Source organism: Peromyscus eremicus, chromosome 10, assembly GCF_949786415.1.
Source record: "Peromyscus eremicus chromosome 10, PerEre_H2_v1, whole genome shotgun sequence".
Taxonomy (NCBI): Eukaryota; Metazoa; Chordata; class Mammalia; order Rodentia; family Cricetidae; genus Peromyscus; species Peromyscus eremicus.
In genome coordinates, this window is record NC_081426.1 from 2,213,969 (window position 1) to 2,235,904 (window position 21,936).

Below are 21,936 nucleotides of genomic sequence, written 5' to 3' on the forward strand. Positions count from 1 at the left end.
GGACACACAGACAACATGGGGACACACAGACAACGTGGGGACAGGCAGACAACATGGGGACACACAGACAACATGGGGACACACAGACAACATGGGGACACACAGACAACGTGGGGACAGGCAGACAACATGGGGACACACAGACAACATGAGGACACACAGACAACATGGGGACACACAGACAACGTGGGGACAGGCAGACAACATGGGGACACACAGACAACATGAGGACACACAGACAACGTGGGGACACACAGACAACATGGGGACACACAGACAACATGGGGACAGGCAGACAACGTGGGGACACACAGACAACGTGGGGACAGGCAGACAACATGGGGACAGGCGGAGCCAGTCTATGGATCTTCTGACACATGAAGTGTCACAGTTTTTCAAATTAACAGAGGTCTAAACTTTTTTAAAAAAATATTCCTTTCTTTTTGTTTTTTATGTGTATGAGTGTTTTGCCATCATGTGGATACCTGATGCCTGTGAAGTTCAGAAGAAGGCACTGGATCCCCTGGAACTGGAACTACAGATGCCTGTGAATCACCATGTGGGTGCTGGGAATCAAATCCAGGTCCTCTGCAAGAGCAGCCAGTGCTGTTAACTGTTGGGCCATCTTTCCAGAAGCTTCATCTGTTGATAGACTATCATGAAGAAGCAGAGGGAGGTAGTGAGGATGTTAACAACTTGATGTTAAATTCTTGGTATGTCATTTGATGTCTATAATCATTAATGCACAGTAGTGACTCTTTTTTGAGACAGGGTCTAACTATACAGCGATACTGACCTAGAACTCAAGGATCTGTCTGCTTCTGCCACCTCAGTGCTGGAATTGAAACATGCAACATCACATCTCATCACATGTAGCTTAACTAATTTTTTATGGACAAACACTCAGCACCAGTATCTTTTAGTATCACATTCATAGTATATGTTCTGTATCAACTGGATGAATATATTTGCTACTATTAATTTTCATAGCTTTTATTTAATAATTTTTAAGTAGCACAAAGTGTAATTTACCAAGAGATACTGTTTGAAAAAAGAAAATAACAAAATAAGGTTAACTTGAGCATGGAACTCATTGCTAATGATTCTCTTTTCTGTGTCCCCACATTCAGGAAAAACTAGCTACACAGAGACCAAGTTTTGCTACAACCCACTTATTAAGCACTCATTTAGAATGTATGCCCATCTGAAGTTACTCGCTTTTCCCTGTAATAAAAGAAAAAAAGAAATTGGAATTTATATCTTTTACTTACATTTTAAATTTTTTTAAATGTGTATGGATATTTTGCCTGCATTTATATCTATGAACTTTTACATGCCTGGTGGTTCTGGCAGATGCCAGAAAGGGGTGTTAAATTCCCTGGGACTAGAGTTACAGATGGTTGTGAACCTCCATGTTGATGCCACGAACTGAACGTCAGTCCTCTGGAAGAAGAGTCAGTGTTCTTAATCACTGAGCCATATCTCCAGCCCCTCCTTTACTTATATTTGATAAAACTCAACCAGTCTCTTCAAAATCATCCAAGCAAGCAATGTACAGATAGCTGCAGTGTTTATTGAGATAGTAGACAATATCTGTCAGCAAATCTACTTATTTTTTCTAATCAACTAAGTCCATGTTTCAAAATATATCACTCATGTGAAGCTTTTACTTCTAAATGAGGAAGAAAAATTTTATGAAGAAATTTTACCTTTCACAGATGTATTAAAACCTTTTGTGAAAATGTGTAGTACACAGGCTGCCGGGTTCTGCATTGAGTATACTTTGACTCCAGAAGGCTGCTTAATGTTAATGTTAAATCTCAACACCTTCCTTTTATTTTAAGATATATGATAGCATATCAGTGATACCATGCTGGTCACAGATGGCTCTTATGTGTGGTTATTCTGAATTAGCTAATGAGCTATCTCAGTCTCTTTTGTTTACTAAGGTCCTACCTTACAATTGAACACACACACAAACGCACACATGCACATATGCATACTCACGTGACAAGGGTCATAAGGACAATGGCCATATTTTTCCTGGAGCACAAATGTGAAAGCATTTTCCTCTTACTCAATCTGCAAAAGGCATATCAGATTACATAGAACTGGCAAAAATCAACATGATTTTTTTTATAAGAGTAAATCCTGCCAAACTAATTTCTTCTTTCTTTTTTAGCCAGCTGCAAACGTGGCAGATGGTAGAGCAAGGATCACCCTGACAAAATATCATCTGCGTCTACTTTTCTTTATATACATCATGTGTTTGTAAATATCTGTGTGAGCATGTCTGAAGTGGAATCGTCACTGTACCCTTAAATGCTAACTTCAGCAGACAGGCCTAGCTGAGACTGGAACTGGTTATTGAATAGACTGAGCACACACATTATAGATCATCTCTGTCTCGAGAGAGGAAGAAAAGTAGAATTCCACCTGGTTTAGAAATCAAATGACCTGGTCTTGCTCAGATTTCTGAAATACTTCGAGCAACCCGATATCGTGTGTCCACACTGAAGCACTGCCATCTTCTATAATACTGGTCGTAAGGAAATTAAACTTTACCAAGAAGTTCCAAGGAGTTCAAAGGCAATCCTTTAGTAACGTTTGCTGTTTCCTGAACTTGTGAAAAGCACGTCCACAGACCTCAGCTAAAATGTCAGTGTAACGTTTAGCCAGAGTGTCTGGACAGTCGGAGGACTTCCTGTTCAGCTTCTTTTCTTTGTGTTCACTGAATACACCATATGAGTATTTACTGTAAGTCAGACTCCAGGAACAGGACAACTTAAGATTAACATGCTTCTTTTTTGATATGTGAACCTTCAAGAAGCACACATAGAGAGTGCAGTGCTGTGTGCTCTGGAGGGACCAACGAGGTTCATGTTCAATGGGAAGTCAAATGTTTGATGGGGGAGAGTAATATGGAGAATTTCAGGGAAAAGAAACACAGAAGCAAAGTACAGAAGTGAGTAGTGCCCTGAGGGACCCTGGGTAGCTTTACGTGGCTTAAGAATGGACATGTAGCTGCAAAGGTGGACAATGGTGAGAAATGAAAGTTAAAATTTATTTAAGAAGAAACCCAAATATGAATTTATCCTACAGGCAATAGGGCACAACAGAAGCTTTTTCTTTCCTTTTTAAAAATTGGGTATGAGTTGAGGATGGTGGTGTACTCCTACAATTCCAGGACTCAGCAGATGGAGGAAAAGGGATCAAGGAATCAAGGCTAGCCTTGAATTTATGTGTTGAATTTAATGACAGCCCAGGCTAAGTTGTTGCTGCCTAGGGGGACCAGCCTCCAGCAGCACAGGGCTCAAAGGGAATTGGCGCACTAGACTTTTTTTTTTAGTGGGGGCGGAGGAGGAGGGCAGTTAGAGGAAAAGACACTCACTCTCTTGATGATTTCCTTCTTTATTCTTCTATGTTCCTCTCTATTCTTTCTACTGTATACTTTTTTCTACAGCTTATATACCCCAACAAAGTTTTTCAAGCAATATAGGAACTACAATGTGGTTACATTCTATTTTTCAAGTGAATGATTATAATTAATACAGGCAAAAACATGTTTTTCATCTCCCTTACATGATAAAACATTTTACATGTTACAGGTAAAAAACAAATTATCCCAAGAACCCGCATACATCCATAGCCAAGCAACTTGTTATAGATTAACCGTGTAGGCAAGCAAGATATTCTTCTCAGTCAGGTCTTTTACTGACAGGCTGCATTTTGCAGTTACAAAGAAAGGACCAATCACTTTATTACTTATCTTGAAAGATAATCTTATAAAGAATCTTAAAGAAATCACAAACCTAAACTTCTATATATGAAAAAGAATCAGTCAGCTCTACTTTAAATCTTTGGGGTGCATACCCACTCATTAATAGTTTCTTGTATCAGGAGATTGAGGGCAGAAATGGGTATAAGGAATTAATATCACCTTTGGTCGTCAACCAATCCTAGCAAGAAAAGTACATCAGCTAGTAATAATTGGGCTGCTTTGATCTTGTTCCCTGATAGTAACAAGTTCCTCATTCAACTATGTGCCTTTCTAAAACTTTAGATTGTCTTCTTGGATTTTTTTTAACTCAAAGCTATTTGACAAAAACATCTTAGTTTAACTTTAAGTTATTTTCAAAGCTTTGTTTCAGCTATGATGCACTCTGAAACCTGTGAACACATCTCCCAACATTAAGATTAGAAGAGTTTAAACTAGCTGGGCTACTGGGACTCAGCTGTTTTCTTAATCACTAACCTAAGCCACAGTCTATACAGCTCCTCAATAGCAACTCAGGTGTTCTAGTTGTGTGACACTTGTTTTATTTTTTATCATCAAAACTCCATTTAAACTAACATTATTATTATCAGTTAGACAGTACAGCTTAGGAAAAAAATCATCTTCATAATAATTCACAGGTAAAATGCCCAGTAGAACGGAATGCTTCCATGAGATAAACACACTACAGTACAGGCAGTGATGATCTTATTCACACCCATTCACACCATGCCAATACCAGAGAAAGACAGCAACAGCAAACATGTGAAGGCACAGCAGAAGCAAAAGGCATTCCAGGATCTGTGGTCTCAGGACCTTGCCTATCTGAGATTCAGTCATCAGGGATTTTCCTCCTGGTGGGCTGACACCTCAGACTTCAATTGCTACCTGCTGCTCCTCTGACACTGCCACTGGCACTAATTGAAATGCTATCTCAAAAATCAAGACAAGGCTAGAGAGATGGCTCAGTGCTTAAGAGCTGCTTTTAGAGAACCGAAGTTCGATTCCTTGTACCAACATGGTAACTCTCAAACTTCTGTAATCCTAATTCCAGGTGATCTGATGTCCTCTTCTGGCCTCCATGTGCACAGCACACACAAAGTACACAAATATACATCCATACACATAAAATAATAAAATAAAATTAAAAATAAATGTTTAAAACAAACAAACAAAAATGAGAGAGCAAGCCACAGATAGACAGACAGAGACACAGATAAGGGACTTTTAAAGGGGTGAGACTCAGGCAGAGAAAGCAGACAGGAATCCCTCCTGCTAAAGCTACGGTTTCAGTCTGTGCCTTTTGTTTGTTTGTGGAAAAATAATGCCTGTCTTGAAATTTCTTGAAATGGGGGCTCTGAGCACTTCAGTATCTCCAACAACTTGTTCATGTTGCTTTCTGTTGGCCAAAAGCAAATCACTATCAAGAGCATTATTTCACATTTTATATTCTCAGGTATTTAGATTTCCCTAAAATAATGTTTGTTACATTGGCAGCATGAAAACATACATGTTATATTGCAATCCTACGTGCATAGCTCCCATAAGATATTGACTTATTCTTTCTACATTATTACCTGCTACACACACAGCTTGATTCCTCCTCCTCTTCTCCCTTCCTTCCTTCCTTCCTTCCTTCCTTCCTTTTTCCCTTCCTTCCTTCCTTCCTTCCTTCCTTCCTTAATTCCTTCCTTCCTTCCTTCCTTCCTTCCTCCCTTCCTTCTTGGACAGGAACTTAGTAACCCAGACTGTCCTGGAACTCACGGCAATCCTCCTGCCTCAGACGTGTGAGTGCTGGGGTTATAGACATAAGCCATCATGCCTGGATTTTGATCCTACTTTTAAATTAAACTCTTTTGTAAAATCTATTAAAACTGTGTCTATAACTACCGAGAGAAAAGGATTAAAAAAAAGTTTTTGTTTGTTTGTTTGTTTGTTTTTGTGGGGAGGGGGCAAGGTTTCTCTGTGTAGCCATGGTTGTCCTGGGACTCGCTCTGAAGACCAGGCTGGCCTCGAACTCACAGAGATCCACCTGCCTCTGCCTCCCAAGTGCTGGGATTAAAGGTGTGCTCCACCACCACCTGGCTAAAAAAAGTAAGTATATAAGAACAAAATTTTTAAAAATCATTAGTGTGGTAGCCACAAAAACAAACATATTTGGTACAAAACACAAGTAAAACTTACTGCATCTGCACCTGGGGTTATTTTTTTCCTCTTACTGAGACAGGTCTGTTGCCATTGAACTTGCCATGTAGGCAAGGGTAAACTTCTCTTCTCCTGTGTCTATTTCAGGAGTGCTGGGATACAGACATGCTTGGTTTATGCAATGGGATTGAACCCAGGACCTCAAGCACACTGGGAAAACACTCTATAACCCCAGCCCCTGAAATTCTTATTATATATTTTAAAACATTCAATACAAATAATATTGACAAAATTATAATGTTTTTAAATAAGCTGAGTTTTACATACATATCTGGTATAGGAAAATCGGATATTACAGATAAATACACAAATGATCAGAGAAAGAAAAAATTATACTTACAATCTCATCTACATAGGTGATTCCAAATAAGTCTGTTTCTGTCTCTGTGTGTACATACCCACACATGCACACGTATACACAGACTTTCATTCATGTGACCATAGTATAGAAAGATGTATTACTTTTTTCACATTTAACACTGTATCAGAGCCATATGTATCAATAACTAAACTTTGATAACATAAAATTGAATTAGATGGGGAATGATTTTAAGTAAAATTTTCTTTGCTGTATATGCTGCTCCCTATATTTTTTTACCATTTAAAATGGTATATCAACAAATATCTTTTCAACTCTGGATTCTCACCATTATTTATTCCTTTAGGATAAATTAGCAGAAGTAGATTTCTGAGACAAATGTCATGGACATCTTAAAAATGAAACATTATGTTATTTTTGTTTGCATATGTACAAATTCATGTATACTTACTGTGATGGTTTTAATAGGTATGGCTCCCATAGACTCAAGTATTTGAATGCTTGGCCTATAGTGAGTGGCCTTGTTGGAGTAAGTGTGTCACTGTGGGGGTGGGCTTTGAGGCCTCATATATGCTCAAGCTATGCCCAGTGTGCGACAGTTCACTTCCTGTTGCCTGCAGATTAAGATGTAGAAATCTCAGCTACCTCTCCAGCACCGTGTCTGCCCACATGCTGCCTTGCTCCCTGCCATGCTGATAACAGACTAAACCTTTGAAACTATCTGTCAGCCCCAATTAAATGTCTTCCTTTATAAGAGTTTTCATGGTCATGGTGTCTCTTCACGGAAATAAAAACCCTAACTAAGACACTTACCTATAACTTCAAAGCCCTCCAAATGTCAATGGCTTAGCTCAGCATTAATTTATTTGTAGCTCATGGAGCTACAAAGCCTGGTATTCAGGTATGCGGCCCCCTTATTCTTAATGATAATTCAGGTACTTTCCTTTTTAAAATTTCCTACTTTTGTATGTGTGTGTGCCCATGCATGTGTGTGTGTGCATGCGCTCTCATACCATGGTGTACATGTGGAGGTCAGAGGACAACATGCAGGAGTTTGTTCTTCCCTTCCACCGTGTAGGCTTCAGGGTTGAATGAGAGAGATCAGGATTGGCAGCCAGCACCTTTACCGGATGAATCATCTTGACAACTCCATCTCATCATATTCTTTGGGATCCTTTCTTCCTTTGTGCTTTGCTCTATGAGGCCAAGGTAAAGAGTCCAGGATAAAATGTCTTTTCAAGTTTCACAGGTGTGGATTTAGTTGTGTACAATAGGGTGCTCTGCCATGTCCTTCCAACACTCCTGATTGTTGGACCAGAGGTAAATAAGCTTTAGTTACTGGCCTCTACCACACTAAATAATACATGTTTGCTATGTTTATAAAAATCATAATAGGGAAGATCATATAGGAGAAAACATTTAAAAAACTTCTGATCTCAATAATTTTTAGATGCAAATTATATGCATAAACATGTAGTCACATCTTAGAATGTGTACCTAAAGCTATAAACGTGATTAATTTAGGCTTCTACTTTAAGAAGCTAATATAAAACCTTAAATTCAACATGAGGAATGTAGAGGAAGATAAGTGATAAAGAAAGGAGATCAAGCTGGCCATGGTGCGGCATGCCTTCATTCAGGAAGCAGAGGCAGGCAGATCTCTATGTGTTGGCAGCCAGCCTGGTCTGGATAGTAAGTTCCAGGACAGCCAGAGCTACATAGTGAGACTCTGTCTGAAAGAATAAGAAGGAGAAAAGGAAGAGATCAATGAGCTATAAAACAATACTATAATCCAAAAAATAAGCAAAACCAAATGTACCAATATTGAGATTTAGAAAACATGACTGTGGAACCTATAGAAATTGGGAATGTTATGATAAATCTGACTCTTTTTAAGATTTATTTTTAATTACTTTTTAATTAATGTGAATGTGTTGATGTGGGTGAATGTAGCATATACAAACAGGTCAGAAGAGGATGTCAGAACCACCTGGAGCTGGAGTTACAGGCAGCTGTTTACCTCACAATGTGAGTGTGTGTGTGTGTGTGTGCTTGTGTGTGTGTGTGTGTGTGTGTGTGTGTGTGTGTGTGTGTATGACCTGAATTCCAGTCTAAGGCTCTGAACAGCAAGGGCTCCAACTACTGAGCTATCCTCCAACCTCAAACCCCAAGAGTTTTATGAATGACCGAGCATTCAATTTAGGTGAAATGGTTAAATTCCAGTGCAAATCACAAAAGTGACAGAAGAAATAGAAAACCTCAATAGTCTTTTATGTATTAAAGAAACTTTTATCAGGCATAGTAGTGCATACCAATGTCCTCAGTACTCGGGAGGCCGAGTGAGTTGGAACCCAGCCTGGTCTATGTGTTTCAAGTCATCCTGGGATACATAGTGAGAAGCTGTCTCAGAAGAAAAAAAGTTATCATTGTAAACATTTTCACAAAGAAAATGTAAGTCCCAGGTAGCTTCATTGGTAAATTCTTCTACCACGCCTACACATATATTGTAGACTGGATAATCATTCTCCAAACAGGTATTCCATCCAGTCCCTGAAACATGTGAATATTTTACCTTCCAAACTGAAAAGGACTTTGCAGAGCTGATCATGGATCCTTAAATGAGAGGGCTAGGCTACATTTTCTAGTTGGCCTCAATGCTATTACAAGAGTCCTTGAAAATGGAAACAGGTGTGTGTCCATCAAGGTGAGAAAGGATTGAACACTGGTGATTTTTAAAGATGGAAGATATGTATTTAAATGCTGACAGGTGGAAATTTAATCAAAATATTTCAATAAATACTTCTTAAAAGTGAAAGACCCCCAGCCTCCCCGCCTAACATAGCTTAGCTCAGCTGTTTTTGAATAAAGCCTGAGAGGTACTGAGGAGTTCAGTTAACGGACATGGAATAAACAGAACATTTGTGGTTAGCCACCTGGCCCCAGAGCGAGGAACTAAAAGGTCAGAAAAACACCCTGTACCCTAGACAAAAGCTAGGCGTGGCGAGTTCGGGGAGAAACCACGAACTGTCCTGGGTTTGAACCTGGCCTCATTTGAATCATCCAATCAAAACCCTGTAACCAGGCTTCTTGCTTCTGTACCCGAGCTTCGGCTGCCCGACCCTATAAAAACCCTCTGCTCCAGCCCGTGGGCGCGCCAGTCCCTTGAGCTTCTTGAGAGACTGTGTCGCCCCGGGTACCCGTGTTCCCGAATAAAGCCTCTTGCTGTTTGCATCTGATTCGTGGTCTCGGTGTGATCCTTGGGCGAGGGTCTCTCCTGAGGGAAGACTGCCTTCAGGGGGTCTTTCATTTGGGGGCTCGTCCGGGATTAGAGACCCCCTGCCTCGGGACCACCGACCCACTGTCAGGAGGTAAGTTGGCCGGCCACTATCTGTCTTGTCCCAGTCTGTCTACTTGTCTTCCGTTTTCGTCGGGCGCCCTAATTCAGGTCTGAGTCGGTGGGGGCTGAAGGAGCTGACGAGCTCGGACTTCGCCCACCGAAACCCTGGAAGACGTTCCACGGGTCACTGAAGTCCCCTCTGGGGCACGGTTTTTCGGGGCCTCTCCCGTGTCAGAAGGATACGTGGTATTGGCAGGGGACGGAGATCGAGGTTCCTCCACATCCCCGTCTGAGTTTCTGCTTTCGGTTTTACGCCGAAGCCGCGCAGCGCGAATTTCTGTCGTCTGTCTTGTCTTTTTGTTTATCATTACTTGTCTAACACTTCTTTATCTAGAGACCACCATGGGACAGACCGTCACCACCCCACTGAGCCTAACCACGGACCACTGGTCCGATGTTAAGGCCCGAGGAAACAATGAAGGTGTCATTGTCAAAAAGAAAAAATGGATCACCCTCTGCGAGGCCGAATGGGTCATGATGAATGTTGGCTGGCCGCGAGAAGGATCCTTTAACCTCTCTCTTATTTCACAGGTGGAGGGCAAGGTTTTTGCCCCTAATCCTTATGGACACCCTGACCAGGTCCCATACATCGCCATCTGGAGATCTCTGGTCGAAAATCCATTTCCATGGGTCAAGCCTTTCCTTCCACAGCCCCCTCCAGTCTCTGGGCCCTCTGCACCCCTCAACCCGGACTCTTCCCTTTACCCTGTGCTCCCTCACAAGGAGACTCCCAAGCCCCCTGTCCTTCCCCCGGACTCTAACTCTCCTCTCATAGACCTCCTGACAGGCGAGCCACCGCCCTATCAGCCACCCCCACCGGCACCGACCGCCCCTCCGGCGGCTGAGCCCGTGGCGGCCCCAGCTCCGGCATCGGCCGCCTCCGCAGCGGCGGCGGCCTCTGCTGCGGCACCAGCCATGACCGGCAGTGCGCCCCCTATGATGACCTCGCTCGCTGAAGACTCGGAGGACGAAGAAGAAGCAGTCCAGTCTCCCGTCGCAGGTCGCCTCAGAGGTCGACGGGCCGCCTCTCCCCCTCCTGCATCCAAAGCCTTTCCGCTCCGGGAAGGGCCCAACCAACAAATGCAATATTGGCCCTTTTCTGCCTCAGACCTTTATAATTGGAAACAACATAACCCCCCTTTTTCCAGGGACCCCGTTGCTTTAACTAACCTAATTGAGTCCATCCTAGTGACTCACAGGCCGACTTGGGACGACTGTCAGCAGCTCCTGCAGACCCTCTTAACAGTAGAGGAAAAGCAGAGAGTTTTCCTGGAAGCCCGGAAGCAGGTTCCGGGCGACGACGGGAGGCCAACCCAACTCCCGAGCATCATCGATGCAGCTTTTCCTTTGACCCGCCCTAACTGGGACTTCAGTACACCTGAAGGTAGGGAGCATCTACGCCTCTATCGCCAGTTGCTCTTAGCGGGTCTCCGAGCGGCCGCTAGAAGGCCTACCAATTTGGCTCAGGTAAGGAATGTGATACAGGGAAAGGAAGAGACACCCGCTGCATTTCTAGAAAGGTTGAAGGAGGCTTATAGGATGTACACTCCGTATGATCCAGAAGACCCAGGTCAAGCACCAGGTGTCATCCTATCATTTATCTATCAGTCTAGCTCAGATATCAGAACCAAATTGCAGCGGTTAGAGGGTTTACAGGCGCTAGGGTTGCCAGACCTATTGAAGGAAGCAGAGAAAGTATTCAATAAGAGAGAAACTCCTGAGGAGCGTGAGGAAAGGAGATGGCAGAAACAAGAGGAAAGGGATAAGAAACAACATAGGGAGATGAAGAAGGTTCTGGCCGCCGTTGTGTCTCAGGGACAGCGGAGAGAGGGAGATAGGTCGGGAGAACGAAGGAGGCCACCCCTAGATAAAGATCAATGTGCTTACTGCAAGGAGAAGGGACACTGGGCCCGAGAATGCCCCAAGAAGCCACAAGGACCCCGCCGGCCCAAGCCCAAGACCGTGGACCTCCTTAGTCTGGAGGACTAGGGGGGTCGAGGCCAGGAGCCCCCCCCTGAGCCTAGGATAACCCTCAAGATCGGGGGGCAGCCCGTGACCTTCCTGGTTGATACTGGTGCCGAACATTCAGTCCTAACTCATGCTGGAGTGCCTCTTAGCCGGCATTCTGCACTGGTGCAGGGGGCAACTGAAAACAAGAGATATTATTGGACTATCGAGAGAAAAGTCCAACTGGCTTCAGGGCAAGTAACTCACTCCTTTCTGCACATACCTGAATGCCCCCATCCGCTGTTAGGACGGGACCTACTAACCAAATTAAAAGCGCAAATCTATTTTGATGAGAAGGGACCGAGGGTCACGGGTCCTAAAGGAGACCCTCTACAAATCCTTGCCCTCAATTTAGAGGAAGAATACCGTTTGTTTGAGTCAGAACCCCCGGAGAAATCACCTGAGGAGCTACAGAACTGGTTGAGAGAGTTTCCTCGCGCCTGGGCAGAGACTGGGGGCCTGGGGTTGGCACGCGATCAGCCACCGCTGATGATCTCATTAAAGGCCTCCGCGACTCCCGTTTCAATCAGACAATACCCAATGTCACGGGAAGCTCATGAGGGAATCAAACCCCATATCCGGAGGCTCCTGGACCAAGGGGTGCTGAAGCCCTGTCAGTCCCCATGGAACACCCCTCTCTTGCCTGTTAGGAAACCGGGGACAGGGGACTACAGGCCAGTCCAGGATTTGAGAGAGGTCAATAAGCGGGTGGAGGACATACACCCCACGGTGCCTAACCCCTATAACCTTCTGAGCACCCTCCCACTGACCCACGTCTGGTACACGGTACTAGACCTGAAAGATGCCTTCTTTTGTTTGAGACTACACCCTCAAAGTCAACTACTGTTCGCCTTTGAATGGAGGGACCCAGAACAAGGGCTCTCGGGACAACTAACCTGGACCCGGCTCCCTCAGGGCTTCAAAAACAGCCCAACCCTCTTTGATGAGGCCCTACATGCAGATTTGGCCGGGTTCCGGGTTGAGCACCCAACCCTGACCCTGCTCCAGTACGTGGATGACCTACTCCTGGCAGCCAGGAGTCGAACCGAGTGCCTGGAGGGCACTCGGGCCTTACTGGCCGGACTTGGACAGAAGGGTTATAGAGCCTCGGCCAAGAAGGCTCAAATATGCCGAGACAAGGTTACCTACCTGGGCTACACCCTGAGCGGGGGGCAAAGGTGGCTAACAGAAGCAAGGAAGGAGACGATAATCTCCATCCCCCCTCCTCAGAACCCCCGCCAAGTTCGAGAGTTCCTGGGTACGGCTGGGTACTGCCGCCTTTGGATTCCTGGCTTTGCCGAACTGGCAGCCCCATTATACCCCCTCACTAAACCAGGGGCCATGTTCCAATGGGAAGAGGAGCATCAGAAAGCATTCCAACAGATCAAGAAGGCCTTACTTGAGGCCCCGGCTCTGGGTCTGCCAGATCTTACCAAACCCTTTGAACTGTTTGTAGATGAGAACTCAGGCTTTGCTAAAGGGGTGCTGGTGCAAAGACTGGGACCTTGGAGGAGACCTGTGGCGTACTTGTCCAAGAAATTGGACTCGGTGGCTACAGGATGGCCTCCATGCCTCCGCATGGTGGCAGCCATTGCCATATTACTCAAGGATGCTGGGAAACTAACTTTGGGACAGCCGTTGACTGTGCTGGCTTCCCATGCAGTGGAGGCCGTGGTCCGCCAACCTCCGGACAGATGGCTTTCCAACGCCAGAATGACTTACTATCAGGCCTTACTACTGGACTCAGACCGGGTAAAATTTGGACCGATAGTCTCCCTTAACCCTGCCACCTTGCTACCGCTACCTAGCCCCTCCAAGGAACATGACTGCCTCCAGATTCTAGCCGAAGTACATGGCACCCGCCCTGACCTGACAGATCAGCCGCTTAAGGACCCCGACGTTGTCTGGTACACAGATGGGAGCAGTTTTCTGGAAGAGGGGGAACGCAGAGCCGGGGCAGCTGTTACCACCGAATCAGAAGTGATATGGGCATTGTTGCTCCCGCCTGGGACATCGGCCCAACGTGCAGAACTGATTGCACTTACGCAAGCCCTCCGGATGGCAGAAGGTAAGAAGCTCACAGTTTATACTGACAGCAGATACGCCTTCGCCACTGCACATGTCCACGGGGAAATCTACAGACGGAGGGGTCTGCTGACATCTGCGGGTAAGGAGATCAAGAACAAAAAAGAGATCCTAGACCTCTTAAAGGCCCTGTTCCTTCTGCTCCAACTCAGTATTATCCACTGCCCAGGGCATCAGAAGAACGACTCCGCGGCAGCCAGAGGGAATAGATTGGCGGACCTGACTGCCCGAACAGTAGCTTCCCAGCCAGTAGAGAGCAGCCAGTTGATGGCTATCCAAGAACCACAGTCTGAGAGAGACCCCATGCCCTATAGCCCAGAAGACCATGAGCTAGCAAAGAAAATGGGGGCGGGCTGGGAACAACGGAGGCAAGCCTATATATTAGGGGACCGGGTGGTCATGCCAACCTCCCATACCCGATATATGCTGAGATTCCTCCATGCGTTGACCCATTTGAGCAGAAACAAAATAAAGGCCCTATTAGACAGAGAAAACACCGGGACAGTACTACTGAACCAGGACCGGGTGCTTCAGCAGGTAACTTCTACCTGCCCAGCCTGTGCCCAGGTCAACACAGGAAAAATTCATCTAAACAAAGGGGCCCGCCAAAGAGGCCATCGTCCTGGTGTACATTGGGAAATAGACTTTACAGAAATAAAACCCAGACTCTACGGGTACCGGTACCTCCTGGTCTTCGTGGACACCTTTTCAGGATCGATTGAGGCATTTCCAAACAAGAATGAAACGGCTAACGTGGTAACAAAGAAACTGTTGGAAGAGATCTTCCCCAGGTATGGGATGCCTCATATATTGGGGTCGGACAACGGGCCTGCCTTCGTCTCTCTGGTAAGTCAGAAAGTGGCCAAATTATTGGGGGTTAATTGGAAACTCCATTGCGCATACCGCCCCCAGAGTTCAGGACAGGTAGAGCGAGCTAATAGGACAATTAAGGAGACTTTAACCAAATTAACGCTTGCAACTGGCACTAGAGATTGGGTGCTCCTACTTCCCTTGGCTCTTTACCGAGCCCGGAATACTCCTGGGCCGCACGGCCTAACCCCTTTTGAAATTCTATATGGGGCCCCACCTCCAGTCGTGAAATTTCTCCATCCTGATATCTCATCTTTTGCCACCAGCCCCACTTTAGAGGCACATCTACAGGCCCTCCAGCTGGTGCAGAAGGAGATCTGGAAACCCTTGGCTAAAGCCTACCGAGAGCAGCTGGACAAGCCGGTGATCCCCCACCCTTTCCAGATTGGGGACTCCGTTTGGGTCCGGCGCCACCAGACTAAGAATCTAGAGTCACGGTGGAAGGGGCCCTACACTGTCTTGCTGACCACCCCCACTGCACTCAAGGTCGACGGGATTGCTGCATGGATCCACGCCTCTCATGTGAAGGCTGCCAGGGAGACCGACCCAGCAGGATCCAGAGAATCAACATGGACAGTGTACCGCACACAGAACCCCCTAAAAATAAGGTTGGCCCGCGGCTCCTCTTCCTCCCCCTCTTCTTGCTCTCTGTCTACCCCCAGGGGACTAGGGCGGCAGAGAGCCCGCACCTAGTCAGGAAACTCACTTGGCAGGTCATCTCACAAACTGGGGAAACGGTCTGGCAGACGACCGCCCTTCATACCCCCTTTACATGGTGCCCTCCCTAACCCCTGACTTCTGTCAGTTGGCATTGAATTCGGGACTCTGGGGGGTTGAGGGCATTAAGCTTGATGCCTTAAACTCCTCCACCCACCGGGGGGGGGGGTGCATTGGCCGGATCCGGGATGCCGTCACCCTCAAGCAAGATGTAGATTCGCCCAGTCGGAATTTTATGTCTGTCCGGGGGATGGGAGGGGCTGGGCCCTCGCCAAGAAATGCGGGGGGGAAGGAGATTTCTTCTGCGCCCAATGGGGCTGCGAGACCACTGGCGCAGCATATTGGAGTCCTAGCTCCAGCTGGGACCTGATCCAGACCAATAGAGGTTTCAGGAAGGCTACAGGTGGGGGGTCTTGCTCAGCTGGGTCCACCGAGGTCAGCCGATTCGAGCCCGGGCTCTCACTCCCCCTAAATATAACTTTCACTGGCCCGGGGAAGGCTGATAGAAACTGGCAACGGGGGCGCACTTGGGGGCTCAGGTTATATGAAACCGGATATGATCGGGGCGTAAGATTCACTATCAAACTTAAGATTGAGGAGGCCTCCGCCCCTATAGGCCCCAATCAGGTTCTCTCTGACCAGAAGCGCCCCTCCTTACCTGTTCCAGCACCCCCGAAGATTACCCCTCGACCCGGTTCGATTACCAGCCCAGGTATAACTCCGGCCACTACCAAACCGCCCCGGCCAGGAACCGGAGACCGGCTCTTGGGTCTGCTAGCAGGGGCTTACCAGGCCTTAAATGTAACCTACCCAAATAGAACGCAAGAATGTTGGCTATGTCTGGTTTCCCAACCTCCCTACTACGAGGGAATAGCAACCCAGGGTAATTATACTAACACTCACAGTCCCCCTCCGAGCCAATGTCTAGGGACAGCCCAACATAAGCTCACAATCTCAGAGGTGTCAGGACAAGGACTATGTCTAGGGAGCGTCCCCCGCACCCACCAACACCTGTGTAACCGCACCCTATCCATAAGCGCTGTCTCTGGTTATGTCACCGGCCCTAATGGTACCTATTGGGCATGTAATACTGGGCTCACCCCCTGCGTTTCAGCCTCAGCCCTCAATGCTACCTCTGATTTTTGTGTGCTCATCGAGTTGTATCCAAAGATTGTTTACCATACACCAGAGGAGATTTACCCACACTTTGAGATGAGACCCTATCGGTATAAGAGAGAGCCGGCGTCTCTCACTCTGGCCCTATTATTGGGGGGGCTGACTATGGGAGGAATAGCAGCCGGGGTAGGGACAGGCACCACCGCCCTAATGGAAACCCAACAATTCAGACAGCTCCAAGCGGCCATGAATCAGGACATTCGGGACCTAGAGGAATCAGTAAGCGCCTTAGAAAAATCCCTGACCTCCCTCTCTGAAGTAGTGCTCCAGAACAGAAGGGGACTCGACATTCTATTCTTACAGGAGGGAGGGTTGTGTGCCGCCCTTAAAGAGGAATGTTGCTTCTATGCGGATCATACTGGGGTGGTGAGAGATAGCATGGCTAAGTTGAGAAAACGATTAGAACAGAGACAAAAATTCTTTGAAGAGCAACAGGGATGGTTTGAAGGATGGTTCAGAAGGTCCCCCTGGCTCACCACCCTCATTTCCACCCTTCTGGGACCCCTTCTGATTCTATTACTCCTCCTGACGTTTGGGCCCTGTATCCTAAGTAGACTTGTCCAATTTATCAGGGAACACGTCTCTATTGCTCAGACTTTGGTATTAACCCAGCAATACCAAAGGCTCAACCAGATGGAACTCGAGTCACGTCACCAATCTTCCCCATGAATGGAGGATTCCATTCCTGAGATAAGAAAATGGGGGAATGAAAGACCCCCAGCCTCCCCGCCTAACATAGCTTAGCTCAGCTGTTTTTGAATAAAGCCTGAGAGGTACTGAGGAGTTCAGTTAACGGACATGGAATAAACAGAACATTTGTGGTTAGCCACCTGGCCCCAGAGCGAGGAACTAAAAGGTCAGAAAAACACCCTGTACCCTAGACAAAAGCTAGGCGTGGCGAGTTCGGGGAGAAACCACGAACTGTCCTGGGTTTGAACCTGGCCTCATTTGAATCATCCAATCAAAACCCTGTAACCAGGCTTCTTGCTTCTGTACCCGAGCTTCGGTTGCCCGACCCTATAAAAACCCTCTGCTCCAGCCCGTGGGCGCGCCAGTCCCTTGAGCTTCTTGAGAGACTGTGTCGCCCCGGGTACCCGTGTTCCCGAATAAAGCCTCTTGCTGTTTGCATCTGATTCGTGGTCTCGGTGTGATCCTTGGGCGAGGGTCTCTCCTGAGGGAAGACTGCCTTCAGGGGGTCTTTCAAAAGAAGATATCAAAATGACCAAGGAACAGATTAAAAGATATTCAATTTCATTAGTCATCAGGGAAATTCAAACTGAAAAGACAGAGACATAGCATAGCACCGGAGAGTCTAATGTATATACCGAATGTAAATGAACACAGTTTTATATTGCTGGTGGGAGAGTAAATTGATACTTTGAAAGACTGTATATCAGCATATATAAAAGTCAAATGTCCATACTTTACATACAGTAATTTTACTACTAGGTAAGTACCCAAAAGAAATGTACTCTTGTGTCTAGCAAAGATATGGGTGTGTAGGATTGTTCATGCAGTGTTATTTGTAAAATTTTCAAACTGGGAATGCAAATGTCTTCCACACTAAGATGGATAAATAGGAATAAGACAGAAAAGAGAATGAACCATGGGCCCATGAAATGGCTTAGCTGGCAAAGTACTGGCTTTATTAGACCTGAAGACCTGAGTTCCATCCTGTGGTGTTTGAATGAAAATGGCCTCCAAAGGTTCATATGATTTTACGCTTAGTCACCAGGGAGTGGAGCTGTTTGAGAAAGATTAGGAGCTGTGGTCTTGTTGGAGAAGGAGTGTCACTGGGGGTGGGCTTTGAGGTTTCAGAAGCCCATGCCAGGCCCAGTGTCTCCTCAGCTACTGCTCCAGCACCATGCCTGCTGCCATGAATCATACCATAATGAGAGTGGACTAAGCATCTGACACTGTAATCAATCAAGCTCCCAATTAATGTTTTCTTTTATGAGTTGCCTTGGGTATGGTGTCTCTTTGCAGTAATAGAACAGTAACTAAGACAAACAGTGTGTGCTCTTAGCCACTCAGCCACCTCTCCAGCCCCATGCTGTATACAATTTAAAAATGACTCCTAGTGGCATACTTGAATAAATAGTTGTACAGTGACAGAAAGAAATCTTGAAGAGCTGTAAAGGGAATAAGATCTCCATGAATGAATATTGGCTGATTTTCTTTAAATACTGCTGCCTGTGAAGAGCAAAGTGAGAAAGAATATTTACAGAATGATATTCTCTGTGTAAGAAAATAAGTAAATATATGTGTATGTGGTGGTTTGAATGAAAATGGCCTCCATAGGCTCACAGGGAGTGGCACTATTAGGAGGTGTGACCTTGTTGGATGAAGTGTGTCACCAGAGGTGGTCTTTGAAGTCCCGAATGGTCAAGCCGGGCCCAGTGTCGCTCTCTTGTCCTGCCTGAGGATCCGGATGTAGAACTCTCAGCTCCCTCTCTAGCACCACACTTGCCTGTCTGTCACCACGCTCCCCGCCATGAAGACAATGGACTGAACCTCTGCACTGTAAGCCAGCCCCAACTAAATACTTTCCTTTATAAGAGCTGTGTGGGCATGGTGTCTCTTCACAGCAATAGAAACCTAAGAGAGTATATTTATTCTTTGGGCAAGAAGAAGGAAGAGGAGGAGAAGAAAGAAAAATGAATGGGAAGAAAGTAAGCCAGAAACAGGTAATGGTTATCGTCTTAGTCTGGGCTGCTATAAAAATTAGCACAAACTCGCCGGGCGGTGGTGGCGCACGCCTTTAATCCCTGCACTCGGGAGGCAGAGCCAGGAGGATCTCTGTGAGTTCGAGGCCAGCCTGGGCTACCAAGTGAGTTCCAGGAAAGGCGCAAAGCTACACAGGGAAACCCTGTCTCGAAAAACCAAAAAAAAAAAAAAAAATTAGCACAAACTCAATAGATTATGAACAATGGAGGTTTTTTTTTCTCTCTCCAAGTTTCAGCAGTTACAAGTGAGAGCTCCAGTCTGGTGAGTCTGGTGAGGACTCCTGGGTTTCAGACTGCCAACTTCTTATTTTCTCCCTGGGTAGAAAGGAGAGGGAAGCAAGCTCTTGGGGTAGAGTATAGATAAGTGATAGAGCATTAGCCTAGCATGCGCAAGGGCAGCGTTTCATCCGCACCACTTGAAAAAGGCAAGCTTTCTTGGCTCTGATCCTACTCAGAAGGGTTATGACCATATCTCAGCCTAGTTTCCTCCCTAGAGCTTTATCTCCTAATAGAGATTAGCATTTCAACGACAAAAGGATATTTCATCTAATCATGTAATTTTTCCATAATTTAAAATTTTCTATTCTATGAAGTTTTGTTTTCAAGTGTATATTTTTCTGATCTAGAAGTTTTGAGGATTTATTTAGAGCAAAAATATACACAGATGCATATACAATGGGGAATATAAAAGGATGTTCCTAGCAATGTAGTCTTGTACATAAAATGAACTAAAAATAATCTAAAGATTTAAAAGCAGAGCCCTGTGAATTGTTGCAGTACATTGCACTCATTTCTATACAGCTATTTAAAATAACCTGGATATATCATCATGCAAAATTTTCATAAAATAACTTTTTGTTAATTGAAACTCTTAATTTGCAACTAACAAAAAGTGGCCTGATCTGGTGTAACAGTGACTATGTGATCACTCCTCTGCTCCACACCCAGCTTCTTGGTGCTGGGGCTAAAGCCATCCAAGTTCTTAGGTTCTCAGGGTCACACACATCCCTGTACCCCTTCCGGCCCTAAAGACACAGGTTTGCGCTGCTTCCTGAATTTGCCGGTTCTGTGGTGCTGTTTAGTTCATCGGTTAGCAAATTCAAATGTGTTTTCTGTGGACTGTGATGTAACCCTTGGACTACTCACCTAGAGTGAGCACAAAGCCCTGGGGGTCGATCATCTTCCAAAATGGCGGGGAAAATGAAGTGTCTTATGGGATCCCACGGTTCAAGCCCCTCAGGCAGGTATCACGTTAAAAACATGATCAGCAAACAGAAAACTGTGAAGTGCCTTCTCAAGTCTTGTCCCCACTCTTCTACTTAATTCTCACCTCTCATGTGGGAACTAATTCTTCTATTCAGGCCACGTATCAAGTTACAGCTAAATTCCAGCTTTGAAAGTTTTAACTTTCTTTCACTGGGGAGAACAGATCACTTTCAATAAGCATCTCATGGTTCCAATTTCAAATTTCTGGTAAAAAGAATTTGACATGCACAGTTTGGGTCACATGTCTATGTGTGGTCTGATTTTCTCTGACCAAGCATGAAGCGGTACAGTAGAGATATAGACATGTCTAGGGCCCAGCTTTAAGGAGAAGAGGCAAGCAGAGTCACTGTGCAGTGAGCCAACTGCCCCCCCCCCCAAAGGACCTGTCTTAGTTAGGGTTCCTATTGCTGTGAAGAGACACTATGACCATGGCAATTCCTATAAAGGAAAACATTTAGTTGGGGTGTTGGCTTACAGTTTCAGAGGTTCAGTCCATTCTCATCACGGTGGGGAGCATGCAGGTAGATGGAGTAGTAGCTGAGAGTCCTACATCTTGCAGGCAACAGGAAGTGGACTGAGCATAGGAAGCCTTGAAGCCCACCCCTAAAGTGATACATTTCCTCTAACAAGGCCATACCTACTCCAACAGAGCCACATTGCCTAACTAATAGTGCCACTCCCTATGAGATTATGAGGGCCAATTACATTCAAACTACCACAGGACATAACTCAGTAATACAACTGCATTTCTTTGTTGTTGTTGTTGTTGTGTAAATTAACCCATTTATTGCAAGCAAGTCTCAAATGTAGAGCTTCCACTGGTCTTCAGTTCTTTCAGTCTTTTGATGGAGACTTCACTGTGACAGCAGAAATGATGTTATAGGTCCAGGCCCCACCAGCCACTGTTTTCATGCAGGAACCACAGTGCCAGATGCCAATGGCTCATCTCTTCATCTTGGTTTTGCCACAGAAGGAGCAAGTATACCTGGTGTACTGGCTGATTTTAATTTTCTTTACCATTTTCCAGAAGGAAGTACCATAGTGGGTCCCATATTTCCCGATGATCCCAACCTTCTTGGTTTATTTAGCCATGTCATGGAACCTAAGCCCAAGCACAAAGACAAATACATTTCTTTAAAACAAGAAAAAGCAAACCTCTATACAAAATATCCCATTGCTAATATCTGTATTAATAGACTTTTGTGATATGTATTCGAAGGCTTTGTTAGTAGAATATATTTTACTTTTAACTTTTCATTATAAAAAAGTCTCCAACATGCAAAAATAGTACAAAGAATTCTCTAGTCTCCACTCACCGTCCCCAAATGATAAACTACATGACCACAATAAAGCAACATGAGAATCAGGAAAAATAACAACTAATACAGGCTGC

At 45.5% G+C, this 21,936-nt stretch overlaps 1 protein-coding gene and 1 pseudogene across 1 annotated transcript; one reads left to right on the forward strand and one right to left on the reverse strand.

Moving 5' to 3' along the window:
- The first annotated feature begins 10,611 nt into the window (after positions 1 to 10,611).
- On the forward strand, positions 10,612 to 20,533 carry LOC131920812 (uncharacterized). The gene is given in 2 exon segments (XM_059275258.1): positions 10,612 to 14,468; positions 20,428 to 20,533. Coding segments are annotated over 2 exon segments (3,963 nt in total).
- A 794-nt stretch (positions 20,534 to 21,327) lies between these two features.
- Positions 21,328 to 21,635, reverse strand: LOC131920813 (60S ribosomal protein L37a-like; annotated as a pseudogene).
- Positions 21,636 to 21,936: the final 301 nt, after the last annotated feature.